Source organism: Chrysemys picta, chromosome 23 (assembly GCF_011386835.1).
Source record: "Chrysemys picta bellii isolate R12L10 chromosome 23, ASM1138683v2, whole genome shotgun sequence".
Taxonomy (NCBI): Eukaryota; Metazoa; Chordata; order Testudines; family Emydidae; genus Chrysemys; species Chrysemys picta.
In genome coordinates, this window is record NC_088813.1 from 341,663 (window position 1) to 368,139 (window position 26,477).

The 26,477-nt window shown below is 51.4% G+C and overlaps 1 protein-coding gene across 8 annotated transcripts in view; it reads right to left on the minus strand.

Annotated features, from left to right (window-relative positions):
• Window positions 1–26,477, minus strand: part of LOC135977218 (maestro heat-like repeat-containing protein family member 7) — a 45,631-nt gene extending 19,154 nt beyond the window's left edge. For 2 of the 8 annotated variants that reach the window (XM_065576784.1, XM_065576782.1), the window contains exons 1-10: window positions 26,361–26,477; window positions 25,667–25,687; window positions 25,275–25,397; window positions 11,059–16,313; window positions 9,674–10,452; window positions 6,725–6,820; window positions 5,694–5,798; window positions 4,848–4,983; window positions 3,989–4,098; window positions 784–936 (exon numbers count right to left, since the gene is read on the minus strand). In XM_065576784.1, coding sequence (XP_065432856.1) covers window positions 784–936; window positions 3,989–4,098; window positions 4,848–4,983; window positions 5,694–5,798; window positions 6,725–6,820; window positions 9,674–9,961 — 888 coding nt within the window. In that variant the 5' untranslated portion in view covers window positions 9,962–10,452; window positions 11,059–16,313; window positions 25,275–25,397; window positions 25,667–25,687; window positions 26,361–26,477. The remainder of the gene's footprint in view (window positions 1–783; window positions 937–3,988; window positions 4,099–4,847; window positions 4,984–5,693; window positions 5,799–6,724; window positions 6,821–9,673; window positions 10,453–11,058; window positions 16,314–25,274; window positions 25,398–25,666; window positions 25,688–26,360) is intronic. The other 6 variants (XM_065576778.1, XM_065576777.1, XM_065576781.1 and 3 more) reach the window with 6 other exon arrangements.

Below are 26,477 nucleotides of genomic sequence, written 5' to 3' on the forward strand. Positions count from 1 at the left end.
TAAGAATGGCCATACTGGGTCAGACCAATTGTCCATCTAGCCCAGTATCCTGTCTTCTGTTGGTGCCAGATGCTTCAGAAGAAATGAACAGAACAGGGCAATTTATCAAGTCATCCATCCCCTGTCACCCAGTCCCAGTTTCAATCAGAAGGCGTAGGGACACCCTGTGCATGGTGTTGCACCCCTGACCACCTTGGCTAATAGGTGTAGATGTTCCTCCAGGAACTTCTTTAATTCTTTTTTGAACCTGGTTATACTTTTGGCCTTCACGACATCCCCTGGCAATGAGTTACGAGTTGTGTTGTGTGAAGAAATATTTCCTTAGGTTTGTATTAACCCAGGTTTGTGTGTGTGTGTGTGTGTCTCTGTGTGTGTTTGTGTGTGAAAGGATAAATAAAACTTCCCTATTTACTTTCTCCACACCATTCATGAATTTATAGGTGTGGGCATCCCATGGATTTATACAGAGGCAATATGATATTTTCTGTCTTATTATCTATCCCTTTCCTAATGCTTCCTAACATTCTGGTAGCCTTTTTGACTGCCATTGCACACTGAGTGGATGTTTTCAGAGAATTTTCCATGATGACTCCACCCTTGAGTGGTAACAGCTGATTTAGACCCCCACCGTTTGTATGTATAGTTGGGATTATGTTTTCCAATGTACAGGAATCAGACTAGAAGGTCTGATGGTTCCTTCTGGCCTTAAACTCTCTGAACGTATGACTGTTCCCAGCACTGGGAATTCTAGTTTCCGTCCATCTCAGCAGCAGCGCCCCATACCTTCTCCACCTTAGTCCCACCGCTGTTCACCATGGCAGACAGCAATCCCTCTGCAGTTGGCTGGCAGTTATTGTTGCAGTGATTCGTCAGGCCATCCATAACAGTCAGAATGAAATCTGTCCTCTCTCTTGGGTTGAAATAGACTCCAAAGAGCTGAAGCATACAGGGAAAAGTGTAATTTACAAAAGGCCTCGTCCTGATTCCACGGGGGGCTGATAACTACTGGAGCCCAGAGAAAGCCCTGTCTGGGGGTTGCAGGTCCTCTCCGGCTTCTCCGGGGCTCTGTTTTACTCCTTTCTATTACAGGGCCCCAGTGGCTGATGAGGCTTCTGCTGCGAAACCATATCACTCATAGTGAGGCAAGAGGACTAGTTAAACCATTACAGTGGCCAACCTAGGAGTGCTGCCCTGCACGTCAGGATGTGCATTTAGTGGTGTCAGACACCTACTTCTCAGGCATCCGAGGTGCAAGGGTCACCATTAAAAGATCAGCAGTTGCGGGATCCATGTAGTAATATTAGTAATGACTGTTACAGTACTCGGTCTTTGACTGTGACTGTATGTGATACCCTCCTACAACACATCCCAGCATAAATACAGCACCCAAGTCCTGATTACGACACCATCACCATACTTCCTGGCTTGCAGCCTGACCCAAAGACCATTGAAATCAATGGAAAGACTTCCATTGGCTTCAATAGGTTTTGGATCAAGCCTATATAATATAGACTTCGTTGTGACAGCTTCTAACAACCCAAAGTACTAGAGCAGTAGGCGTTCAACCTTCCCCATATGGACACTCCCTTTCCTATACTAGGACACTCCCAGAGTCCCCTTCCAAACTAGCCAAGACCCTGTCCCATTTGGCAATAAGGAAAGGGCAGGGTGGCTGTGCCTCCCAGGTTGGGAACCCATCTGCTAGAGCAGTGGTTCTCAATCAGGGATACGCATACCCCTGGGGGGTATACCCAGAGGTGGCAGGTTTGTATAATTTTTGGCATTGCCCAGAATGGGTCCAAGTCCCGCCTCCCCCTACACCTGCCTAAGGCTCTGGGAGGGAGTCTGGGTGCGGGAGGGGGTTTGGGGTGCAGACTCTGGGAGGAAGTTTGGGTGCAGGAGGGGTGCAGGCTCTGAGATGGAGTTTGGGTGCTGGGTGCAGGCTCTGGGTTGAGGCAGGGGGCTGGGTGCAGGAGGGGCTGCGGGCTCTGGGAGGGAGTCTGGGTGCAGGAGGGGGTTTGGGGTGCAGGCTCTGGGAGGAAGTTTGAGTGCGGGCTCTGGGAGGGAGTCTGGGTGCAGGAGGGGGTTTGCGGTGCAGGCTCTGGGAGGAAGCTTGGGTGCAGGAGGGGTGCAGGCTCTGAGATGGAGTTTGGGTGCTGGGTGCAGGCTCTGGGCTGGGATAGAGGGTTTGGGTGTGGGAGGGGGCGTGCGGCTGGTCCAAGGATGAGGAGTTTGGGGTGCAGCAGGCAGGGTGACCCTGGGCTGGGGCAGGGGGCCAGAGAGGAGGACTCCCCCCAGCCCTTTCCCTGCTGGCGGCAGCGAGCTCTGGGGGAGAGGAAGGGGGGGCCTCCTCACCGACCCCCAACACGACACTCATCCAAGCCCCCCCAGGCTGCTGCTCAGGAGGTTCAGCCAGGAGAAGCCTCCCCCTCCCCTCCCCCGAGTCGACTCGGAGTCTCCTGCCGGGGGGCGGGGGGGGGCTGCCATGCGCTCCTCCCCTCCTCCCTCCGCAGGCGCAGCAGCCGCCTCAGCCTGCCCCCGGCGCCGCTTCCTTGTAGCCGGCTGCGGCAGCGGCTGGCGAGGGAGCACAGTGCGGAGCTGCAGGGGGCAGCCCCCCGCTGCCCAGGGAAGGCAGGGGCGCTTGGGGGAGGCGCGCGGGGGTGGCAGCCGGGGCCGGGAGAGGTGCGTGGGGGCGGCAGGCGGGGCTGGGAGAGAGACCCGGTCCCGAACATTGGTGGAGCCAGGTCCCCTGGGCCTTGAATTTTCTCAAGCCCGGGCACCATGGGCCCATATAACTTGCCGTCCCTGGGGGTACAGGGGGTACATCAACTCATCTAGATATTTGCTTAGTTTTACAACAGGCTACATAAAAAGCACTAGCAAAGTCAGTCCAAACTAACATTTCATACAGACAATGACTTGTTTATACTATCTACTATATCAGTGTTTCTCAATCTGGGGGTGGCAACCCCCAGGAGGGTCATGGGATGGGTTTAAGGGGGTCACAAGTTTAGGGTCGCCATTGGGGGTGGCAAACAGGGCCCCCGCAAATCTAAGATACATGCAGAAGCTGAAGCCCAAGCCAAGCCCACTGCCTAGGTTTGCCAACTTTGTAATATTTAAAAACCGGACACTCATGCAGGAGTGCTGGACCTCTTCTGCCCTGCCTCTTCCCCCCGAGGCCCTGCCCCCCATTTGGTCCTCTTCTCCCCTTCCACTGTTGCTCACTGCTCTTCCCCTCTTCCCCGCCCAGGTCAGGAGCAATTTGCCTGCTGCAGCCGCATGATGTGGGTAGGTGGCGGCCCCGGTTAAGTAGGGGCTGGTGCGGGTGATGACCTGGCACCTCCCCACCTCCCTCACCCGCAGTAACAGGACTTTGGGTGTCCAGTCAGTAGATCTGACCGGACTCTATCAGATCCCCTTTTCAACCAGATTTTCTGGTCGAAAACCGGGCACCCGGCCACCTTACCACCGCCCGGGGCTCAAGCTGAAGCCCAAACCCCGCCCCCTGGGACTGAAAGAGGTACAATAGTCTGGAAAGGTTGAGAACCACTTGCTGCAGAGTAGATCACTCTTTATGAGCATTTGTTGTCTTCACTGTTGTAGCAGTGTCGGTCCCAGGATATTAGAGACACAAGGTGGGTGAGGTTATATCTTTTATTGAACCAACTTCTGGTAGTGAGAGAGACCAGCTTTTGAGCTACACAGAGTTCTTCTGTCTCTGTCTGAAGAAGAGCTCTGTATGGCTCAAAAGTTTGTCTCTTTCACCCACAGAAGTTGATCCAATAAAAAAATTGGACCTCACCCATCTTGTTTCTTTCTGAGCATGTCATTTCTAGCCATGAGTAAGGGCAGGAGCTGTAATTCTTGGGTAAGCCATACACAATAGAGATGGGCGATCCAGGGACAGGAAGTAGTTTGGAGCTGTGCGATACCGTATTGTACTGACACCAATGTAGAATGGTCATTAGTGCCAGGATGTGATTACCTCTGCGATCCTGGAGGGGCTGTTGCAAACCACAGTGGGGCTCCAAGCAACCAGAAATTCCTTGTTCCTCTGTTCAGTCCATTCCACATTCTTTCTGTCCAACTGTGCAACTGAAATACATGTTAATAACACTCTCAACTTTCCATTCTGCTTCCTGGCTTCTGCTCTCATCCCTCTTTACTGGACAAAGCCCTTTGTTTGGCCCTAATCCAGGAAAGCATTTAAGCACGTACATTATTCTAAGCAGATGAATAATCCCAGGGACTTCCGTGGGACTACTCGCCTGATGAAAGTTACAGATGTGCGTAAATGTTGTGCTGGATCAGGGCCTTGACCCCCAGAGTAAAGTGACTCTATCAAGTGGTGACTGGAATCTAGCCAAAACACTTCAGTGGCATAGAAGTGGATTAAGACAGTCATGAATCGAGCCCCAGATTTGGATCCAGATTTCCAACAGCCATCAAATTCTGGGGCGTTCGGGGTACAGGCATCTCGAACTGAACTAATTGGTCTGATGGCGTTTAATCCCCTATCATCGTGTCCCACTGACCCTTCCCATTCCCACTGATGGAATGAGCTCTACCAGTCTCAGTTTGCGGTAACGTGTGTTGCCTTTCTCTGTATTCCCCCCCTCCCCTTTCCTTTCTTTGAAAGTCAGGGCTAGAATTACGGGATGACTATCAGACGCTTGTTTCTAGAGCCACAAAAAAACTATCACTCTGTTCAAAGGAACAAATACCGAGCCAGATGCTCTACTTCTTCCTCAGGCACTATCCTGAACGGGAGCTTTGCCTGAGGAAAGTCTCTAGCATTTAGCTCCCAGGAGGGGGATTCCGATGCTCATCAGTGCTTCTCTTACTCTTTTGGCGCCACGCAATAGAGACGAGGTAATGAACAGCCTCTGCTGCCTTTGAGCTGATCGCCTTGACGGGATCCCCACAGCGGATCCCCAGCACTGCAACCAGGTGTCCGAGCCTGGTGAATGGAGACGCTTCCTAATTGTACAAAAGAGGAGAGGTGGAATCCATTACCACTGCAGGTAAAGTGGGCTGTGTCTCCTAGGCAAGGAGTCTATATCCACACAGTCCCTTTCTATAATGGGGCGTGAGCCTCAGCTCTCCCTCTTCAGAAGAGGCTTGGGAGCCAGAAGAAGAATATAGGGCTCGATCCCGCACCACAGACGTCCACTGGAGTTTTGCCACAGACTTCAGTGTGAGCAAGATCAGGATCTTAATGATCTGTAACGGCTGAGGTGGGCTGGAATGGAGAGGCCTCTTCCTGCAGCTCCACAAGAGGAAAGTATCCCATGGTACTAGGATGAGGAATGGAGGCAAACAGGGAACCAGCTGGGGATGAAATGTCTTCAGTCTCTAGGATTTTGAAATCTCTTTTCTCTGAAATTCATTAGATCCAACCATAGAAAAACCCGTTCTTCCTGTGCCCCTTGTTAGCTGCCTTTCCTGCATTGGAAAGAGGTGGCCTATTCCTCCAGGGCACTGGATTTATTTTCCAAGTGTATCAGACGCCAACCCATCTCAGTCAGGATGATTTACGAGCAATGAGATCGGTTTTTCCTCCGCCTATTAGGGAGCATTGCACTGTGGGGCCCATCAACATACTTCTAAGCAGGAAGTTTCTCTGGTGTGGGAGAGTGCCCTGTAGGTCTAGTTTGCAATCAGGTCACTAGAAGTCAAGAGTTACTCACATCCAGTTTGACTTCTGTGGCCACGAAGTTTAGGAGCAGTATGCTGCTCCATACAGCCCTCTCCCGCCAGCAAGCTTCCCTGGACTGCATCCAGGAGTCCATGAGCTGCAGGAAAAACAAGAGAGGTTAAAAATAACAGGGGGAAAGGGTGTATACAAGTGATCCCCAAAGGATAATCTTTATTCTGGCTGAATCATCTCACTCTTACAGATACAGGCTGCGTCTGCTTTGTGCAGACTCAAAATACACATGGAATTCTTCTCTTTGAACGAAAGCAAAGTGCATTTCTCTCTGAGGGCCCAGTCACACACCCGCTGAAGTCAATGAAAGTTTTGACATTGATCTAAGGACCGATCCAATGCCCATGGAAGTCAACGGAAAGGTCCCCATTTGATTTCAATGAGCATTGGATCGACCCTTTAATGGATGCAGGATTGGTCCTATGTAAGGAAGGGAAGGGCCAAGTCTTCTCTGGACAAGCCACACAATCCAGCATTTCATTCAGCAAAATAAGAGCAGCTGGAGGAAAACTTCTATTCTTTCATGATTGCAGACTTTGGGCCAGCCCTCATGCTCTGTAGTTAGCGGCAGTCTTGGTTCCCATTGCACCCATTGGTTCTCACTGTGGGACAGCTGGAGCTGGGAGTTCTGTGGAGGCCAGGTACCAGCCCTCACGGGGGACTAGAGTCCTGGCAGCGACCCCTCCAATTGCATCAGGAGTGGCAATGATGGGCAGTAAAGGGAATAACGTCCTCATTTGGAAAGGACACTGTGATGTAAGGGCCACCAGGAGACAGGAAAGAAACTGAGGTTAACAATGGAGGAGATTGTCAGACCTCACAGATGGAAATAGAAGACTCCCCCGTGCTACATGAACCTTGTCACATATGCCCTAATAGGAGAACCCTGTGGAGATGGGGCACTCCATTCTTTCCTTAACTCTCCTTTCCCTCACAAGCTCTTAACAAGATTTTCCTATTCCTCTTCCCTACCTTACCATCCTCCAACCGGCATCTCCAGATCCTGTTTACCTGCAAGATCCTCTCTAGCTCAGCCGGAACTGGATTTTCTAAAATCAGACTCAGGAGCATCTCGTTGAGGGTCTGCAATGTTTCAATGAAGAGAACCTGAAAGGAGGGGGAACCGTTATGCTCAGCGCCACAGAGCTGTGGATTATACAAATAATTTATCTTATGGGTTTGAGGCAAGAATCACAGGGTGAAATTCTTTGGCCTGTATTATACAAGAAATCAGGCTAGATCAGGGGTGGCCAACCTGTGGCTCCAGAGTCATATGCGGCTCTTCAGAAGTTAATATGCGGCTCCTTGTATAGGCACCGACTCCGGGACTGGAGCTACAGGCGCCAACGTTCCAATGTGTCCGGGGGTGCTCATCAGGGGCGTAGCCAGGTGGAGGGAACAGGGGCAGTGGAAAAAAAAAGGCGCCACCCGCTGCGGCGCTTTTACTGACAGGGCGGCGCTCCGGGTCTTCGGTGGCACCTCGGCGGCGGGACCTTCACTCGCTCTGTGGGTCTTCGGCGGCACCTCGGTGGCGGGACCTTCACTTGCTCTGCGGGTCTTCGGCGGCACCTCGGCAGCGGGACCTTCACTCGCTCTGTGGGTCTTCGGCGGCACCTCGGTGGCGGGACCTTCACTCGCTCTGCGGGTCTTCGGTGGCACCTCGGTGGCGGGACCTTCACTCGCTCTGCGGGTCTTCGGCGTCATTTCGGCGATGAAGCTTCAGTGCCGCCGAAGACACCCGGAGCTAGTGAAGGTCCCCCCGCCGAAGTACCGCCAAGACCCGGAGCGCCGCCCCGTCAGTAAAGGCACCGCAGCAGGTGGCGCCTTTTTTTTTCCTGCTCCCGGGTGAGTAAAATGAAAAAGGCGCCACTTGTGCTCGGTGGGGGAGCGGCCGCTGCCCCGCTTCCACCCTAGCTACGCTACTGGTGCTCACTGCTCAACCCCTGGCTCTGCCACAGGCTCTGCCCCCACTCCACCCCTTCCCGCCTCATCCCCTGAGCCTGCCCTGCCATTGCTCCTCCCCTCCAGAGCCTCCTGCATGCCATGAAACAGCTGATCGGGATGTGCGGAGAGGGAGGGGGAGGTGCTGATCAGCGGGGCTGCCAGAGGGCAGGAGGCGCTGGGAGTGGGGTGGGGGAGCTGATGGGGGGCTGCTGACATATTACTGTGGATCTTCAGCAATGTACATTGGTAAATTCTGGCTCCTTCTCAGGCTCAGGTTGGCCACCCCTGGGTCAGATGATCTAATGGTCCTTTCTGGCTTCCAAGTCATAAACCAATAGAATTTATCGTTCAGACCTTGTCCTAAGACAAGGTCTATAAAAATAAGGCCAGATCCTCAATGAGTGCATATTGACATAGCTCCATCAGCGGGCGTGAAGCTACACGGATTCATACCAGCGAAGGGTCTGGCCCATACTTCTTGTACACAATAGTTGCTAAATAATTAGCTACTTCACTTATTCAATAATGTGGGTGCCCTGAGCACAAGAGAAACCGTATTTAGATTTGTTCTGGGCAGTGAATCCTTCAGGAATCTCGAGAAAACTAGCCTCATGTTTCAACTGATATTGGCCTGCCGTGATTCAAAGCTGTGCTCTTGACAATCACCCAGAAAGCCAGATGCATCGTTATATCCCTGTCTCATTTCCATTATAAACCAAAGGAAACTGATAACAGAAAGACATCTGCAGTATAAATGACCCTTTTCTTATAATTGATCTTCCAAATCATCCCCCAAACCTGATGTAATGAATTCATCAATGCCTCCCTTGGGAAGATATCATGCAGCAAAACCCTTATCAGAGAGTAAGGAAAAGGTTATAGCAAAAGAAAGTCCTACATTGAAATCAGATTTTTTAACATTAGAAATAAATATCACTTTAATAAATATATCACCTTGTCTTTGCAGGAGTGCCGCCAGCTTTTCTGCTGCCCTAGGCGGCGGAAGGTCCCACCCCAAAATGCCGCCCCCCACAGAGGCGGCGGAAGGTCCCGCTGCCGAAATACCGCTGTGGTCGCCACCCCCAAAATTGTAGTGCCCTAGGCGACCGCCTAATGGTTTGCGCGGGCCCTGTGTTTTTGCCCTTTACTCCTCTGGGTCTTAGATACTATTCACTCCAATGATTTGGTTAGAGAGAGCATATGTGAGCATGTGGGATGTGAGGCAAATTAAGTGTTCTAAATTCTATTGACTTTGGTAGTGAATTTGGTCCAGTGTCTGTAATTTCTCTCCCCTCAACTTTAGGGCCATAAATGGCTTTTCAGAATTAAAAAAGCGCAGGCACTGAAAGCTTTAGCAACTCTGACAGTACGGGTCAGATGTTTAAAGATTTGCCACCATATTTACACCCACAATTTGCAGGCGCAGCTTTGCTCCTACTGGTCTTTTCACCCGTCAAGTTGATCACTTCAATGCCAAAGTACTGGATTTAGGTGTGAAATCAGGTATTTCAGGTGCCCACGTGAGCTAAGGTGTAACTGCAAATAATTGCAGGTCAAAAGTAGGGACTAAAGTAAAGTTCAGGCTGAAAATGTGGCTGTATCGAGTGCCGCAGGACCCCAACTTTATTCAGCCCCTTCATGCAAGAGGACCTAGCTGTGGGAGGTGCCACACACCAGAAATATCCGGTCAGTGATCAAACAATAGCCAGCCCCATTTCTGGGGCAAGCACTAAGTACGTTTTCTTCATTCCACATGCCTCATTCTAGCTTCACTACCCAGACTGGGATCCCCAGTAGTTCCCTAGTAAATTGAAAACGGATGGATCATTTTCATAATTGGGAATGTGGCAGCTACTTGCTGTATGCATGGGACGAATGATCAGGGCCACGTCACCGGGGCTAAAGTCCCCAACTGATACTCCACAATGGCGTTCCATGAGAAATTTCGCTGACAGTGTAGTCACATATCACCAATGTGGGCCCAAAGTAAGTAACAGGAAGACATTCTTGAGTTACCTTTGTGTACTGGCCGCTTATACCCCTGATTACTCCTTGCACCTGCAATGTCATTAGAAGTGGCAGGGAAAACACGCTCTTGAGGAATGTTCTCAGCAGGACCCATCTCTGGTGGGAGCCCATGGCCTTCACCACATGCTTTTTGCTGATAAAAGGAAGAAGCCTGGATTGGACTTTGAGGTGCTGAAGCGTAACGGAGGCATCAGATGGTGAGGACATGAACTGAGGGTTATGCTGAAGGAGCGTGAGACTAAGAGACATCTGGACTATACAAGAGAACAAGATCATGTGAACAGTAACAATGTAGAAGAGTAAGACACTGGCAAAGATTAACAGAATACAGGAAAAGCACGGGAGGGCAGGGACTGGTGACCCGAATAGTAAATCCGGCTCAGAAACACTACAGAAGAGAGTGAAGGAAATGACTCAGCTAACACCTCCAGAAAGAAAATCATCTCAAAATGTCTGCAGAGACTCTTGGCTTTGAATCACATGTGGAGTAAAGAGGATTACAAAGTTACTGGGTAGAAAATCATCAGTCAGCCATGCAATAGTCCCCCAGCTCCTCCCCAAAGAGTCCTCAGCATCTAAAGAGAAAAAGGCACGAAGTGAGGGACTGCTATTAGCAACTCTGGTCCCACCGAGCATGGAGTGAGAAGCCAGGTGTGAAGGCTGGGCAGTTAAATGAGAAGTCACATTACCTCAGCTCGATAATGATGGCCATGGCCTGGAGCCGTATGGTGCTAGAGAGAGTCCCGGGGTTCTTTCTTAATCATCTCCTGTAAGTCACAAAGGGGCAAACATAGTAAATGAGACACAAGTGCTCCCAGCATCAGTCCTACTCCCTCACACATTCATTGAGGAGGTTATACAAAGCCCTGGCATCACAGCTAACTCTGGAGGCCTCAAAAAAGGCTAAATTAGCCACAGGCTTCTCCGGAGTCTCCAATAAATCCCCAGCTAAAAGAACATCAGATATTCCAAAAGTAACAAGGAGCCCAGCCAAAACCCAGGATCTTCCTTTCTGATGGAAGAGCTCCCAGATCATGAAGCTGCTCAGCCAATGTTGTTGTCCAAAGGGATCTCATCCGTTTCTACCCAGCCACAAATTCACTCACTCATTTCCTCATCCATCTCTGTTCACTCATCTCCTACTTCCCACCAACTAGCATCCTCTCTCTGTCCATTCACACTAATATTTCCAGTCAATCAGCACTGACCTCAATTTTACACACTAAAATAATTGCTTCAGTGTATACATCAAAGTTCTTTACAACTCTCCAGATTCCATGGACCCTAGCGTGGGTTTAGCAGCTAAGTATTCTCCACAGTTCATCAACCTTTTCCAACCAACAACACGGACCCTGTGTATATTATTTACTCACCACTATGGCTCCTGCAGTGTCTGATGCAAAGTTGTGAATAAAAAAGTCAGGCATGTTATGCCAGTCGATGCTCTTGCTGAGAACAAACAAGAGTCTTAAGAAACTTTTTTTCATAATGAAATCCTAAACCAAAATGAGAAAAAATATATATCAGGGTGAAAGGGATTTAGATAGAGAACATCATCGGGTAGAATATTCTACCTTCATTCAAAACCCCTCCACACGGAACACCTGGTAGATAAATTAACAATGTTGCAGAGCAATGAATAGTCAGGATCAGAAATCGTGGTGAGTTGAGGATGATGATGTATCCGGGCAGCACCTACAATATACTGGGCTCTGTCTGCAAACAAAGGAAGACACAGGCCCAGCTCCCAAGAATTGACAGTCTAAGAAGGGTTCTGATGGCTTCCAGCAGAATGTTGGATTGTGTAGGACCTGACTGTGTGAGCTACTTGTTCAGAGAAGGGTTGGATCAAGGAGAACAAGCAGAACAGCAATGGGACTCGATGTGGAGGACTCCACACAGGGCCTGTTTTCTGTAGGACAAGTAGCCAGATGTAGCGTGACCATGTGTAATAAATGAAGTGGGGGGGCTCCCTTTTATGAACACCCAGCCAGCCAGTTAGCTATAAAGTCCCTCTTGGTGGCTGTTCTCTGCTTGCTTTACCTGTAAAGGGTTAACAAAGTTCCCCAGCTAAAGGAAAAGGAGTGGGCACCTGACCAAAAGATCCAATGGGAGGGCTAAAACTTTTTAAAATGGGGAAAAAACTTCTCTTTGTCTGTGTCTGTTCTCTGGAGACGGGACATGGAGCAGCAATTCTCTGTAAGGCTGGAACCAGGTATGAAAATTCATTTTCCATACCGAGAAAAATCATTGGACAGGGAATGTTCAACTAGACGCGATCAGGTTTATTTCTTTATTTTGGCTTGTGGATCTTCTCTGTGCTAACCCCAGATACTTTTGTTTTGCTTGTAACCTTGAAGCTGAACCTCAAGAGAGCTATCTTGATGCTTAATTTTTGTAATTGTTTTCTTTTAAGATCTAGCAAAAAGCCTAAGTTCCAGATGTACTTTCTTCCTTTTTGTTTTTAACAAAATTTACCTTTTTTAAGAACAGAATTGGATTTTTGGTGTCCTCAGAGGTTTGTGCATGTTGTTTAATTAGCTGGTGGCAACAGCAGATTTCCTTTGTTTTCTTTCTCAGCTCTTCCCCGGGGGGGTGGGGGGCGGGCGGGATTTGAAAGGGCTTGAGGATACCCCACAGGGAAGAATTCCCAAGTGCTCCTTCCTGGGTCCAAGGGGGGGCGGGCGGGATTTGAAAGGGCTTGAGGATACCCCACAGGGAAGAATTCCCAAGTGCTCCTTCCTGGGTCCAAGGGTTTTTTTTGCATTTGGGTGGTGGCAGCGTTTACCAAGACAAGGCCAGAGAAAAGCTGTAACCTTGGGAGTGTAATACAAGCCTGGAGTGGCAAGTATTGATTTTTTAAATCCTTGCCAGCCTCCACCTTCTGCACTCGAAGTGCTAGAGTAGGGATTCAGCCTTGACACCATGTGTATAAGCGACAAAGCTGGACCCATTTGTTTTGTCAGTGAAGGTCTAAGGGTACGTCTTCACTACCTGCCGGATCGGCGGGTAGTAATCGATCTATCGAGGATCGATTTATCGTGTCTCGTCTAGACGCGATAAATCGATCCCCGAATGCGCTCTCTGTCGGCTCCGGAACTCCACCAGAGCGAGAGGCGGAAGCGGAGTCGACGGGGGAGCCGCGGCCGTCGATCCCGCGCTGTGAGGACCCGAGGTAAATCGATCTAAGATATGTCGACTTCAGCTACTCTATTCTCGTAGTTGAAGTTGCGTATCTTAGATCGATCCCCCCCCCCCCCAGTGTAGACCAGCCCTGAGAGAGGAGCAGTCGCCAGGGGAGACCTTGGGTGGAAATGTCTCGTCCTTGAGTCCAACGGATAGTGTGAGGCAGGGGAGTAGCCGGGCAAGAATCTACTGAAACTAGCACAGAGTGGTGGGAAATCCCTGCAAATCAAGGATACCACCGACAAACGGGGCATGAGATCACCAAAGAGTTTGTGGGATGTATCTGGAGAAGGCACCTAATATGTATAATAGGAGAAAAGCATCCAGAGGCTGGATTGTCTGGAGTAAGTGAAAGAAGAAAGGTTGAGTGCTGTAGGCAAAGGGTTTGAAGAGAAGTCAGACCCTATGTGATAAACCTTCTGGGATGTCCCAGGCTGGGTCAGGTGGGACGGACAGCGTGAGGGGACACTAGTTTACAGATTAGATGGAGAAGGTTTATATCTCTTTGTTACTATTGAAGTAGTCAACAGTGTTTCTCCATGATTCCAGCAAGAGCATGGCTCCCTCCATAGCACAGCCATGCTGCTCACGTCCACTTTCATCCGCCTCCCAAATAGTCTCCATGCACGAGATATCTGGGACTAATAAGAAAGAAGGAATGACAGAAAGAAAGAAATTGCTGGTTAAAGGGGAACGAACGCGCCCTGAGGTGTCATTCATGGACTGATTGGTGCCCAAAAGACAGTTCATTTAAACCAAAGAAAGGACACGGTCTGTCTGTCTTGGGGTTGTATACTGCTGCCCATCACCGTGGTATCTGGGCTCCTTCCAGCTAAAATCAATGAGCAATAGCGAAGTTCCTAGTGGAAAGCTTGGCGTCACTGGCACATTTCCCTTTTTGGGGTAAGATATCTCTGCTCTGGGTAGGGTTATCTTTTGTTTGTTGGCTTGATTGGTTTGATTCCTACCGTTTGTTTTGAATAGGGCTAGACATCTATATCCTGCTTGAGCAGGGGAGAAGTGAAGGAAACTGTGATGCTGGTGAAATAAGCCACTGACTCTCAAAGCAAGAGAGATTGGTGTGATCAAAATCAGAATCAAATTGGGGATTCCTTAAAAAACAAAAACAAAATAAGAGAGACCCAGAATGAGACTCCTTTGCACTTCTATGGAGTTTTTCAGTGGAGGATCTCCAAATGGCTTTTAAAGGTGAGCCGGTATTATTACCACCATTTTTATGGCCGGAGAAACCATGGCACAGGGAGGTGAAGTGACTGGCTCAGTCAAACAGCAGGTCACTGGCAATGCTGGGAATAGAAGATAGTTCTCCTGACTCCAGTCACATCCTCTACCCTCTTTATTTCTTGGATAAATGTTATTGATTCATTACACAATAAATATCTTGTGCTCTCCGATTGGACATGAATGAGCACAGACCCAAAGAAATACCAGGACTCGCTGTACTGTACAGGGCAACCAAATAATAGATTTGTCCGACAGCATGAACATTAGCCAGCCAAATATGGCTGAATAGGACTGGCTGATGCTCTTGCAATTAGGATTCAGTTCACATATCCTGCTTTGCCGCCGTCAGCAGCATGGGAAAGCAGCTAGGGGCTCGTGATGGGTGGAACAGCCAGGATAACATCCTCCCAAGGGAAGTGGTTGAAGCCCCATTGCTTAAGTCTGTGGTTTTCAGGTTGGCCACTTATTCAAAGTCAAAGAATTTCGCCTTTACACTCACTATAAGAGTTAGAAATGTGTCATTGCTAACAACATTAGCCCTACAGAATTCACCTGCACGTGTGTTGTGAGAGGTTGGCCAAGAATATTTGACCTTGAAGGGTAAAGGTGTGCAGGGAGTGGGGGAGCACGATTATTTTTGCTTTAGGTTATAATACAATTTTCATTGCCTCCTGACTCCCTTGATTGCTCTGTGTAATCATCTGGGATCAAGACCCACTGTTTGAGAAACGTTGGCTAAAGACATTTAAAACTAGACTGGACTAAACCAGGGCTCAGCGTGGGATGGGCCACGGTGGCCTGGCATATTGGCTTCTTTTTTCTAATGCCTTTTTGTTCTGCAGCATCTAAGCTTTCATTTAGAAACAATGTAAGTCTCTAGCTGTTATTTCAGATTTTTATTACAGTAATGCCTACGGGCTCTCCAAGAGCAGGGCCCTATTGTGGAGAGGCACCAGCTGGGCCCAGAGTGTGTGTGGGGGTGTCTCCTTTGCACACTTCTGGGTGCAGAGGCATGGCCACACCTAGGCCCCATTTTACTCCCTCCCCATTCCTCCTTATGGTTCCTGAGAGAGATGTACCTGCCAGAGCAGTGGAAAGAGGCCTTAGTGTAATGAGAACCAGGCTCTAGGATCCAGAAATAGGACTCCCATTCCAACCCAGGTATTGGGCTAGTCAGTCATCCCTAGTGTTGTATTGTTCTGCCTGCTCCAAGCAATGACTTCACTACAAGGGTAAGAAAGAGAAGGGAGAGCAGTGTGTGGTGGAGAGAAATAGAAACTGCCCTTCCTCTTCCAGCAGCCAGAGATTCCCAGAGAAATACAGGCTCTGGGGGCATCATCACCTCCACCAGTGCTGGAGAGCCTTAGAAATACAGGGGTCTGACCGTCACCCGGGTCTAGTGTTTGTATCAGGGCTTGTAAGTATTGTGTTCACACTGGGGATGGAAGGACCTCACAGAGATCCAGCATTTACCAAACTGGTCCTGATTCAGGAACACTGTCTCCTGTCATTCCAGTCTCTGGGAGATTCCGGGATGATTAGTACTGGGACTGATTACTGCTAGCTCATTATTTATTTGCCAAGCTCCAGCAGTGATCTCTGCCCCCCGTGCAGAACAGAGGGCTGCCCTCGAGCTGCATGCAGACTCAGCCATGGAAGAGCGCTGTCCACCCACTAGCAAAGCCATGCGGCCACATCTATTTGTTCTCCCCTCCTCCACTTTTTCCATGTTTCCCCCTCCCCCCAACTCTCTGTGCCTTGTCTTCAGTTTCCCCTAAGTGGAACACAAACCCAAGAGCCTTTGGGATCACTGCAAATCTTTGAACACATGGGGGTTGAGACTGTGTTTGCCTCCCTTCATTCCCACCCCTTAGCGCATCCTTAGCCTTTCCTTTTACCTGTAGTGACAGTTCGGGGATATCGCGTCTTGCCTCTCTTCACTTTTTGGCAGATTCGCTTTAGACACCTTAGGATGGGCCCACTCTGCTTAGGAACAACCTTGGCTGGGCCATCTTGAGTATCTTCTCGAGCCAGCTCCAGCTCACGCTGACTCCCACTGGAATGTTCCTCTCTTCCCAAGGTGGACGTGCCCTCAGCAGCCGCGTCCTCCTCCTTCTCCTCCCTTGGCAAGCTGTGCACGTCCATTGTGCAACAAGTCAGGAAGGGTGGCCAGTTTTGTTTCAGTCGATCTTATTGTCTGCGGGACAATTTCCAGCCTGAAGCTAGTGAGAATGTGTGCGTCGTCCTCCAGCTAAAAATGTGAGCCACAGACAGCAGAGCCCGAGAACTGGGGCCCAGATCCTCAAAGGTATGGAGTTTCCTAACTTCCATGGAAATCAATGGCAGTTAGGAGCTTAAATACTTCTGCGAATCTGGGCCTGGGACCCTGCACCCCCTGCCAATCTCCCCACCAAGTGTATCTCTACACTTGTAGCTGGGGGTGTGATACCCAGCTCGCATACACATATTCGCACTGGCTTGCTAAAATAGCACTGTAGCAAGGATAGCATGGACAGTGGTGAGAGGGGCTAACCACCCCGAGTACAACCCCACCCGGACCCTATGAGTACGTACTCCGGTAGCTAGCCCAAGCCACTGCCTGAACTGTCGCAGCCACGCTGCTATTTAACATGCTAGCTTGATGACAGCTAGCGCAGGGATGTCTCCTCAAGCAGGGAATCGCACCCTGCTTGGTCCTGCCTCAGCGTAGGGGGCTGGACTTGATGATTTCTTGAGGAGCCGTCCAGCCCCACAGTTCTGTGATTCTACAAAATGAGAAGTAGCTGGGGCCAGATTAAAGGCTGGTGCCAGAACCTCAGTTGAGAATTGCCTTCCTTTTTAACATGTAAATGCTCAGCTGTAATGAATCTAGTTCTTATAAATACAGAAATAAATCCTCGACTCAAATTGTATATTAGCAAAGGTTTGGGGGTTCCTTTTGGAACTTTGTTGTTTTAATAAAGTCAATAAATATACTCAAAACTATGCAAAGGATAAGCAGTGTGGTCTAATGGTTTGAGTATGGGACTGGAAACCAGAAATAGATTTCTCATCCTGGCGTTGCCATTCACTCACTGTGTGATGCTGGGCAACTCACGTCCCCGCCCCGTGCCTCAGTTTCCCCATGTACCAAAAAGGGGTGATACTGACCCTTCCGTACCTCCCAGGGATGAGGAAGGTTACTTAGTTAATGTTTGTAAAGAGAAAATAGGGTTACCATATTTCAGCAAGAAAAAAAGAGGACGGGAGGAGCCCCGCCCTAGCCCCGCCCCTGCCCCTCCCACTTCCCGCCCCCCCAGAACCCCCAACCCTCCCCCCGTTCCTTGTCCCCTGACTGCCCCCTCCTGGGACCCCTGCCCCTAACTGCCCCCCAGGACTCCACTCCCTATCTAAGCCTCCCTGCCTCTTGTCCCCTGACTGCCCCAACCCTTATCCACACCCCCACCCCCAGACAGACCCCTGGGACTCCCACGCCCCATCCAACCACTCCCCACCCCCTGACAGCCCCCCCCCAGAACTCCCAACCCATCTAAACCCCTCTGCTCCCTGTCCCCTGACTGCTCCGATCCATCTCCCCACCCCTGCCACCTGACAGCCCCCCCCCAGAACTCCCAAACACTCCCCCCCTGCTCCTTGTCCCCTGACTGCCCCCTCCTGGGACCCCTGCTCCTAACTGCCCTCCAGAACCCCACCCCCTACCTAAGACTCCCTGTTCCTTGTCCCCTAACTGCCCCCTCCTAAGACCCCCCCCAACTGCCCCCCAGGACCCTACCCCCTACCTGTACCCTGACTGCCCAAAACTTTCTCCACTCCCCCCAAAAAGCCCCCCCCCCGTTTCTTGACTGCCACCTCCAGAACCTTCCTGCCCCCTGACCTCCTTACCCTGCTGCTCAGAACAGAGTGTTGGGCTCTGTGCAGCCGAGCCGGACACGTGGCTGAGCTCCCCAGCACAACAAAACCCGGTCCCTGGCCCTGCACAACAAAACCCGGTCCCTGGCCCTGCACAGTGCTGCCGGACTGGGCTGCAAGGGAGCTGCCGGCTCAGAATGCAGGGCGGATCCGGCTCCTCTACAGCTGCTCCCGAGTCCAGCCCGGGACTTCCCTGCAGCCCTCCCAGCCGCTCACTCTGCTCTGCCGGGGGAGGGGGAAATCCCGGACATTGTGAGTGCTTTACAAATTCCCCCCGGACACTATTTTTAGCACAAAAAGGAGGACATGTCCGGGTAAATCCGGACGAATGGTAACCCTAGAGAAAAGAAGTGACAAAACTAATCTGACACAATGACGACACCAAGAGTGGAATTATAAAGCACCTAAAAATCCAAACAAATATATATGTATCACAATATTTGCCAACCCAAAATTCAGTTATGGTGCTTCTAAAAAAACCCACATTGAACACTGTCCATCGCATACGCGTTTCATTTGAATAATATATTTGTTGAGTCAGATCCGCAGCTGCTGGAAATCAGAATACTTCATTCAAGTCAATGGAGCTGTCGATTTATAGCAGCTGAAGATCTGGCCCATAAAACCCAACACATTTTAAGCCCGAAGTTTACTTGCTTTAGAAGTTGGGACTCTTAACTAATTTCACAATCATTGGTTTCCTCCAATACTTGAGCTATGAACAAAGATGGAGAAAGAAGTTCACAAAGCTAAGATTACAGGCTTGATGGTCATCAATCAATATCACAATATACTTCTTAGTCTAGTGGGCAACACAAAGTTTAGCTGTATTCAAAATATCACATTGTGCTCCAATATTACTTAAATCCTCTGTCAAAGATTTAAATTTTAATCTACATGCTTGTGCTCAGGGGAGGCTCTAGCTTTTTCGCCACCCCAAGCACGGCAGGCAGGCTGCCTTCGGCGGTGCGCCTGCGGGAGGTCCGCCGGTCCCGCAGATTCGGCGTACCCGCCGCCAAATTACCGCCGAATCCACGGGACCGGCAGACCTCCCACAGGCGCGCCGCCGAAGGCAGCCTGATTGCCGCCCTCGCAGCGACCGGCAGGGCACCCCCCACGGCTTGCCGCCCCAGGTAGGCGCTTGGAGCGCTGGTGCCTGGAGCCATCGCTGCTTGTGCTCCACTGGAGACAGCAGGAAAAATTACAGCTGTTCACATTCATTGCAAAATTTCATTGCACTCTCCAAGGCTCTGGATTTTAGTGGGATGTAAGAGGTGCATGACTTTTTGCGGACCCTCAGCCTGGGGGAGAATTGCACCCCCAAAAGCATTAAAGAGCATTTATATGTATCTCCTCATTCCTTCCTAATCCTGGAAAATTTTAAACATTGAAATGGGCAGCGCAAAACCAAAATGATCTGCCATAGTGGGGAAAGGAAATGTTATTCTTCATTCAAGATGGAGAATTATGGAAAATCAACTTGAAGGCAGATTTTAAGGGCCATGTCTCGAGCCCAATTGCTGCCTCTCATGCCAGCTGTGAGGTGAGGCCACAGAATGGGGATCAGCTTCCCTAAATGTCCAGGAACTGAAGTGGAAATCCCCTACTGTCCATTCTGTACCTGGAGGAAATAATGCCACAGCAAAGAGCCTCTCCTTTCCACACTCTGCTGCAGGGACAGCAGGAGCCATCTTTTTATTGGGCCTATATCTGGGCCTGATCCAAGCCCATTGAAGTTAGTGGGCGACTCCCCTGATTGTGTCCTCTGGGGTCTGTGCGTATGGAGCTCGTCTACAGATGAATGGAGGCCTGGAACAGAACCCACTTCCTTTCATTCTCCACTTCAGGGACAAGGGCCCTGTGTGAGATCCTAGAACAGGGTCCCAGAGAGGGATCAGCGGAAGAGACTCCCAGAGGGGGCAAGTCTTTCTAGGGATCTCAGTGATCTCCGGAAGTCCCTGCTGGGTTAATGAAATATAACCTTACCATGCAGCCTTATCAACTCTGGAGTTATTCCCTATCTGCCACAATTTTTACAGCTGAACTAAAGAATTGAGTGTAAGAGAGAGGTAGGGCACAAGTAGCCCCTGATCAGACAGCTGGATTCCCTCCTGGATTCTGTTAGGATGGCACTTTTCATGCCAGAGCGAGAGAGACATAAAATGGAACAAAGGCCCAGATTCTCAAAGGTATTTAGGCTCCTAACTCCCATGGATTTCAGTGGGAGTTAAGTGCCTAAATACCTTTGAGGTTCTGGGCCAAAAAAACGAATTTAATTTGGTGACCCTTTTCAAACAGAATTTAAGCAAAGTGGGTCTCTGTTGGTCAGAGGTAGGACAGCCATGGGGAGTAAGAAAGCCCACTTACTTTTTTCCCCTCAGTAATAGATTAGATCTTGGATCTGAAATCGACTTTAGCCAGCACAATACCCAGCCTCTCCTTCTGTCCAAGTAAAAGCAACTGACACTGAGGGCCAACTGAGCCAGTGTTCAAATCACAGCATTGTGAGGTCACACTGCAGCACTTATGTCATTGTTGCCATGAACACGGGCGGGTAATAAAGGAAGGACCAAGGGTTGTTAACCATATAAGCGACATAAAGTATTATGGAGGTGCCTGGTGGCGACTCCAGTTAAGGTTAAGGTTTTGTCTAAAATGGGGCATAAATTCCTGCTTTTCCCTATGAGCAGGTGGTTAACCAGTATGGATTAACCTTTACTCTGACCTTTACTCAGTGAGGGAGTTAGGCACATAAATACCTGCAAAACTCTGGGCCCAACTGCCACTCAGAACTTCCCCTGAAGATGGTGGCCTCATTGGTTCTAACTGTCGACATTCCTATGCTGCTCATAGACATTGCGGATGCTCCATCCAGCTGGATGGTGTACACAATGATACCATCCAAGTAGAAGAAACATCTGCTTAAGTCATTAATCTCTGAGAGGCAGCAGGCCTCTGGGTCATCCCAAAAAGCTGAACTGAACTATAATGACGCAGCCCAATAGTGAAGGTTATCTTTATGCAGAACTTCCGTAAGAGAACCTGGCAATATCCACTGGGAAAATCCAGAGTAATAGATTCCTGAGCACCCCCAAATTGGTCAGAACATCATCAATCTGTAGGATTGGCGGTGTATGTTTTTTGTAACAGTATTTAGCTGTCTAACAACCCCACAAAAGCAGTGTACTTTATCTTCCCTTGTGACTAGAAAAACTGGTGATGTCCATGAGATGGCCAAATCACTCTCTTTTTGACCTGTAACAGGTTTTCTACTGTCTTGGCACAGCTGTGCAAGAGGGTCTCTGTTTATGGGGTGTACATCTCGATGTATCGATATAGTGCTGTCAAATGAGCCCATCCCAGTTTGGCAGTAAGTCCTATAATTAAGATGCCTTTGTAACTGGACAACAGGATATTCACATCCTCCAAGGGCACTGTTGTATCAGTCACAGAAGATGAAATTGATACATTGGTGTTAGTGTGTAATTCAGCACGATCTTCATCTCACCCTGATGTTTGATTACGCACATGGAATCGCCATCGGATTCCAGTCTACAAAAATCTACTCCCAAACTGGACCACATCAGTGACCACAAAGGGGTGTCCCCTGCTGAGGCACCAATATGTACAGTGAGATCTGCCTTGCCTTTAACTGACAATTCTTGGCCCTCAGTTTCGTGGACAGGAAGCTGATGAGGATAGGTCAGGGGGATATTTGCTCAAAGTTCTCAAGTCACTAGAGAAACAGCAGCTCCCATAGCCACTAAACCAGGCAGCAGCTGTCTGATTCAGAGTGACCCATACAACACCAGCAACAGAGGTAATGCTACTTCAGTAAATGGCCTTTGCTCTGCTTCAGTTAGTCCCTATTCTATTCTGATTCACCAGACCGAGGCTAAAACGAAGTCCATCCTGTCGTGTGGACAGAATTGGATCTGAAATGGGCTCCCAGAGTTCATTTACTCAAGGCTGCAGGAATAAAAGCTGTGCTCAGCAATAATTAGAGATGCTAATAAGGAGCTATCTGAGTGAAAGACAAATGTCACTCCCAAGGGGGGGCAGGAGGGTGAGTGTGTCCTGGGAGGCAGCTGTTGCAGGCACCTTGTGCAGGGCCGGCTCTAACTTTTTCGCCGCCCCAGGCAAAAAAAAAAGAGCACCGCCGCTGAAACCCCTGCCCCCGCAAGCGCCGTGCCGCACTGGGCCGCCGAACCCCCCTGGGCCGCCGCTGGGTAGACCAGCGCCACGCCGCACTGTGCCAGGCTGCCAAAGCCCCTCCCCCACCCCCCGTGCCGGGCTGCCGAAACCTCCGCCCCCCCCCCCCAGCGCCAGCAGGTCGGGCTGCCCAAACCCCGAGAGCCGCGCTGCGCCAACCCCCGCCCCCCCAGCGCCGCCGAAGCCCCCGCCACCCCCGTGCTGCGCCGCTGAAACAAGAACAAAAATCTCCGAGCGCCCCCCTGCCACCCCAAGATTGGCCGCCCCTTTCGGAGGTGCCGCCCCAAGCACGTGCTTGGTCGGCTGGTGCCTGGAGCCGGCCCTGACCTTGTGGCAGCCTGAGGCCAGTTACCAATTCTCGGGGAACGCTAAACTGTATTGTACTGTGCAGCCACGAGGTGGCGCTGTGTGTAACAGACCCCAGCCAGACCTGGCAGAGCATTACAGGGCCTTGTGATGGACACACCTGGTGTGTATCTGGCTGAGAGGGAAGCTCTGTAGACAGTGCGTATCTGCCACAGCAGGATGAGGGCAATGGTGGAAGCCGGGTGCTATTGCCTACCTCTGCTACAGCCAGAGGAGACTCTGACTTACAGAGTACAAGCTGTTCTGAACTACGCCAGGCTGAAGACTAGGGGGGATTTTGCCCACCACATGAACTACACAGGACTGTGGGGAACACAACTCCTGGTCTCTTCATTTTTTCACAATTCAGTGACAAGAATAAAAATATGGCCAAGGGCCTTGTAGGTTTCCTTGTGGCAGCTGGCCAGGAAGTGCCCCCTGGCTGGAGAACATAACCGAGTGTTAGCCATGGTCAAGCCTGCCTTTAGGTAGAGGTCGGCTTTGGGTAGACCAGGGGAAGGGAGGTCATGGGGCCGGCCCTTTAGGGGGAGTCAGGGCCTAGCCTACCTATGACAGGCTCCTGTAAGGGAGAACCAGCCAATCCAGCCCCACCCTGGAAGTAATTAAATCCCTAGGTGGCTGGTTGGCAGCTAAACAGCTAATGAGCCTGATAAAGGGTTACCCAGGCTCAGCTGAAGGGTCCTAGAGACAGGAAGCCGCTGAGGAGAGGAGAGGAGATCAGATCAGATCAGATCCCAGGAGAGCTCCCAGAGCAAAGACCCTGGAAGGGGTGCTCCTAGAGAGAGGAACTCCCCTAAGGGAGAGGAGCTGCCAGAGATGACATTGATAAAAACAGCAGCTGAATGAAGACAGAGCCCTGCATGTGAGGGCTGCAGGGAATAGAGGTACAGTCTGACCTGAACCCAGCTCGGGGAAGGAGGGCTGGGGGCTCCTGACTCAAGGAGAGTGAGGGCCTTGAGTTCGAGCCAGAGGCTGGAGCAGAGTGAAAGAAAAGATTTTATTTTGGGGTTTAATTGAACTGTGTGGAGCAGTTTAAGGAGTTCTGAAGAGGGTAAACTGAGGCAGGGCAGTGGCAGGGCCACCCAGAGCCAGCTGAGGAGGAGCTTGGGGGTGCCACACCATGATGAGTCTGCACAACTGGCCCCCCCCCTTTAACAGAACTGCTGCCCGTTCCCCATGCGGACAAAGCCTCCCTCTCTCCGGTCTGTCTGCGTGGGCCCAATGGAGCCTGCGTCCCTGAGTGTGAACCTGGAGCAGCTGAGCACAGGGTGGTGCCTCCCACCTGACTCCTGGCCTCCCCATCCCAGCTCCCCGGTGGTTCCCTGGATGCTGAACTGGGGTGACCCAGGGCCCAGCACGGCACCAGCAGTGTCTCTACAATACTGTCAGACCCAGCCGGACAGGCATCAGGGTGCACTGGGATCCTGGCACTACCTCAGCGTTTGCGGCTCCCCTTGCGGGGCCTGGTCCGCACTCAGACCGGGAGCCCTTCAGGGCCGGTAGTCTCTTGTTCTGTCTCTGCAGCGCCTGGTGCACTCGTGGGCGTGATACCAATAATAACGCTCACTACCCAGCCCCTAAGGGCTGCGTGACCGCACGGGGCTTCCCCTTTCACACGGCATAGGCACCGACTGCATGGGTGCTGCAGGGCTGGAGCACCCTTGGGGAAAAATTAGCATGTGCTCCACACCCACCAGCAGCCAAGCTCCCCTCGCCTTGCGTCCTCCCCTCTCCCGAGCACTCCGCATCCCCACTCCTTCCCTCATTCCCAGCGCTTCCCACCACCTAACAGCTGTTTGGCAGTGCTTAGGACTTTCCGGGAGGGAGCGGGAGGAGCAGGGATGCGGCGCGCTCAGGGGACGAGGCGGAGAAGAGGCGGGACGGGGACTTTGGGGAAGGGGGTAGAATTAGGGTGGGGCGAGGGTGGTGCAGGGGCGGGGCCATGGGGGGGCAACGAGCACCCACGGGACAGAGGGGAAGTCGGCGCCTATGGCACACGGAGACCCAGGAGTGCAGGGAGCCCTGGTTTCTGCCCCACACATTCACCCAGCGACTCCCCCGAGCTCCCAGACACAGGTCCCAGGGATCAGAGCGTGGACAGTCGAGTGGCACTGACCGGTCGGGGGCTGGTGGGGTGGGTGGAAGGAAAGGGTTAATCCCAGCGTGGTGGCACTTTGCTGCATGGCCCTGCCTGGTCTCTGCCCTCTGGGTGCAGCACAGGGCATGTGTCTCTGAGTAGATCCCTGCCCCCTCGCCCGGCCATTTGCCCCAGACACAGAGAATCCAGGTGCCGAGGGAAGGAATCCAGGTGCCGCATTGGCCCTGGCACAGGCTGAGCCTGCAAGCACAGAGACAGAGGCAGCGGCAGAGAGGGGGGCTCAGCCAGGCAAAGCAGCAGGGTCCCCACCTGCAGGGCAGGGGTCAGCGCTGGGACAACAGGCCGGGCTGGGACAGGGGCTGGGAGCTCTGGCAGCGAGTGCGGTACCAGCACAAATGGCCCTGCTGGAGACCCTGGGCCTGGCCAGCGCATCTCCCAGGACCTGGGGCCCTGCCCAGAAGGGAGCCCAGGTTGCAGGCACCACTGGGGGGTGGTGCCAGGAGCAGCTGCAGGGAGTGAATCTCTTCCAAGGGAGGGGGCTGGAGTCATTGATACAGAATTGACCACAGTTACCTGCAAATCCTCGGGCTCTTCTGAGTCCTGGAACAACCAGCAGAGAAAGAGAGGTGAGAATTCACACAGCAGAGTCACCCGGAGCGGGGCTCATTGCAGAGACTGTGGGGCAGAGCCGGCGTCCTGACACAAACAGAACGGACTGTTCAGCAGCAGCTCTAGCTAGGTACCTACATGGGCCTGCTCCCCACAGCCCCCGGCTCTGCACCATCTCACAACAGACCAGGGCTCTCCGACTCCCCCTCGGCTTTTCTGTCCCATGTTTCCCAGCTGGGTTTCTCCCCCATACAGATCCCGTCACACCCGCCCAGCCCAGGGACTGCTCCAGACAGGGGAACAGGCTCCCAGCACCTGTCGTGCCCTGCCCTAGCACAGCGACCCAGGAGTCTCACCTCTCTCTGCAGCCAGCCCCTCTGGAAGGAGAGAGAGAGAGAGAGTAATTAGCCACAACCCCTGTCTCACCACTACTAAAGCCACAGCTCTTTCAAGCTGATACAATATCCCAGCACAGGCTGGCGACCAAGGCAAAAGGAGGGAGCTTCTCCTAGATATTTAGGCACCTAGAGATGCAGGTAGACACTGAGTGGGATTTTCAAATGTGCTGAAGCAGGTTAGGCAAGTCCATAGGAGTTAGGTGCTTTGGAGGTTCCCACCAGACACCTAAATACCTTTGAAAGTCTGGCCCAAGGTGCTCAAACACGAGGGCCCTGATGCTCAGCTGGTGTCAGTCAGGGAGGCGGGAATCCGGCCCTGAGTCTGTGATAACGTCTCACGTTAACCAAGAGCATCAGTCCCTGCGCTCAGATAACCAGGGAGAGAGCGGGAGGCAGCGCTGGGCACACAGATTCATGATTATGAATTATCTGCTCTCCTGAAATCTTCCCCTTTGGGCTCTGCTCTGAGCAGCCAGGGAAGCTGGGACCCCCAGGGCTCTCCCGGGATCTGGGCCCCTCTGAGCTGGGCAGTCACAGTGCTCTGAATTAAGCGCTGATCCACGAGTAATATGGGCCCAACCTGCTGGGCCAAATCCCTTCCCCTGCCCTGCTCCAATACAACGAGAGACAAACCCCCAGCAGCGCCCCTTACCCAGGAATCCCATAACAGCCTCCTGGAGATTGTTCTCTCGCGGGAAATCCCGGATTCTCTTTTCCAGCTCAGGGAACTCGGGCGCTGGATGTGGTGACGTCGCCTTCTCGCCCCTGC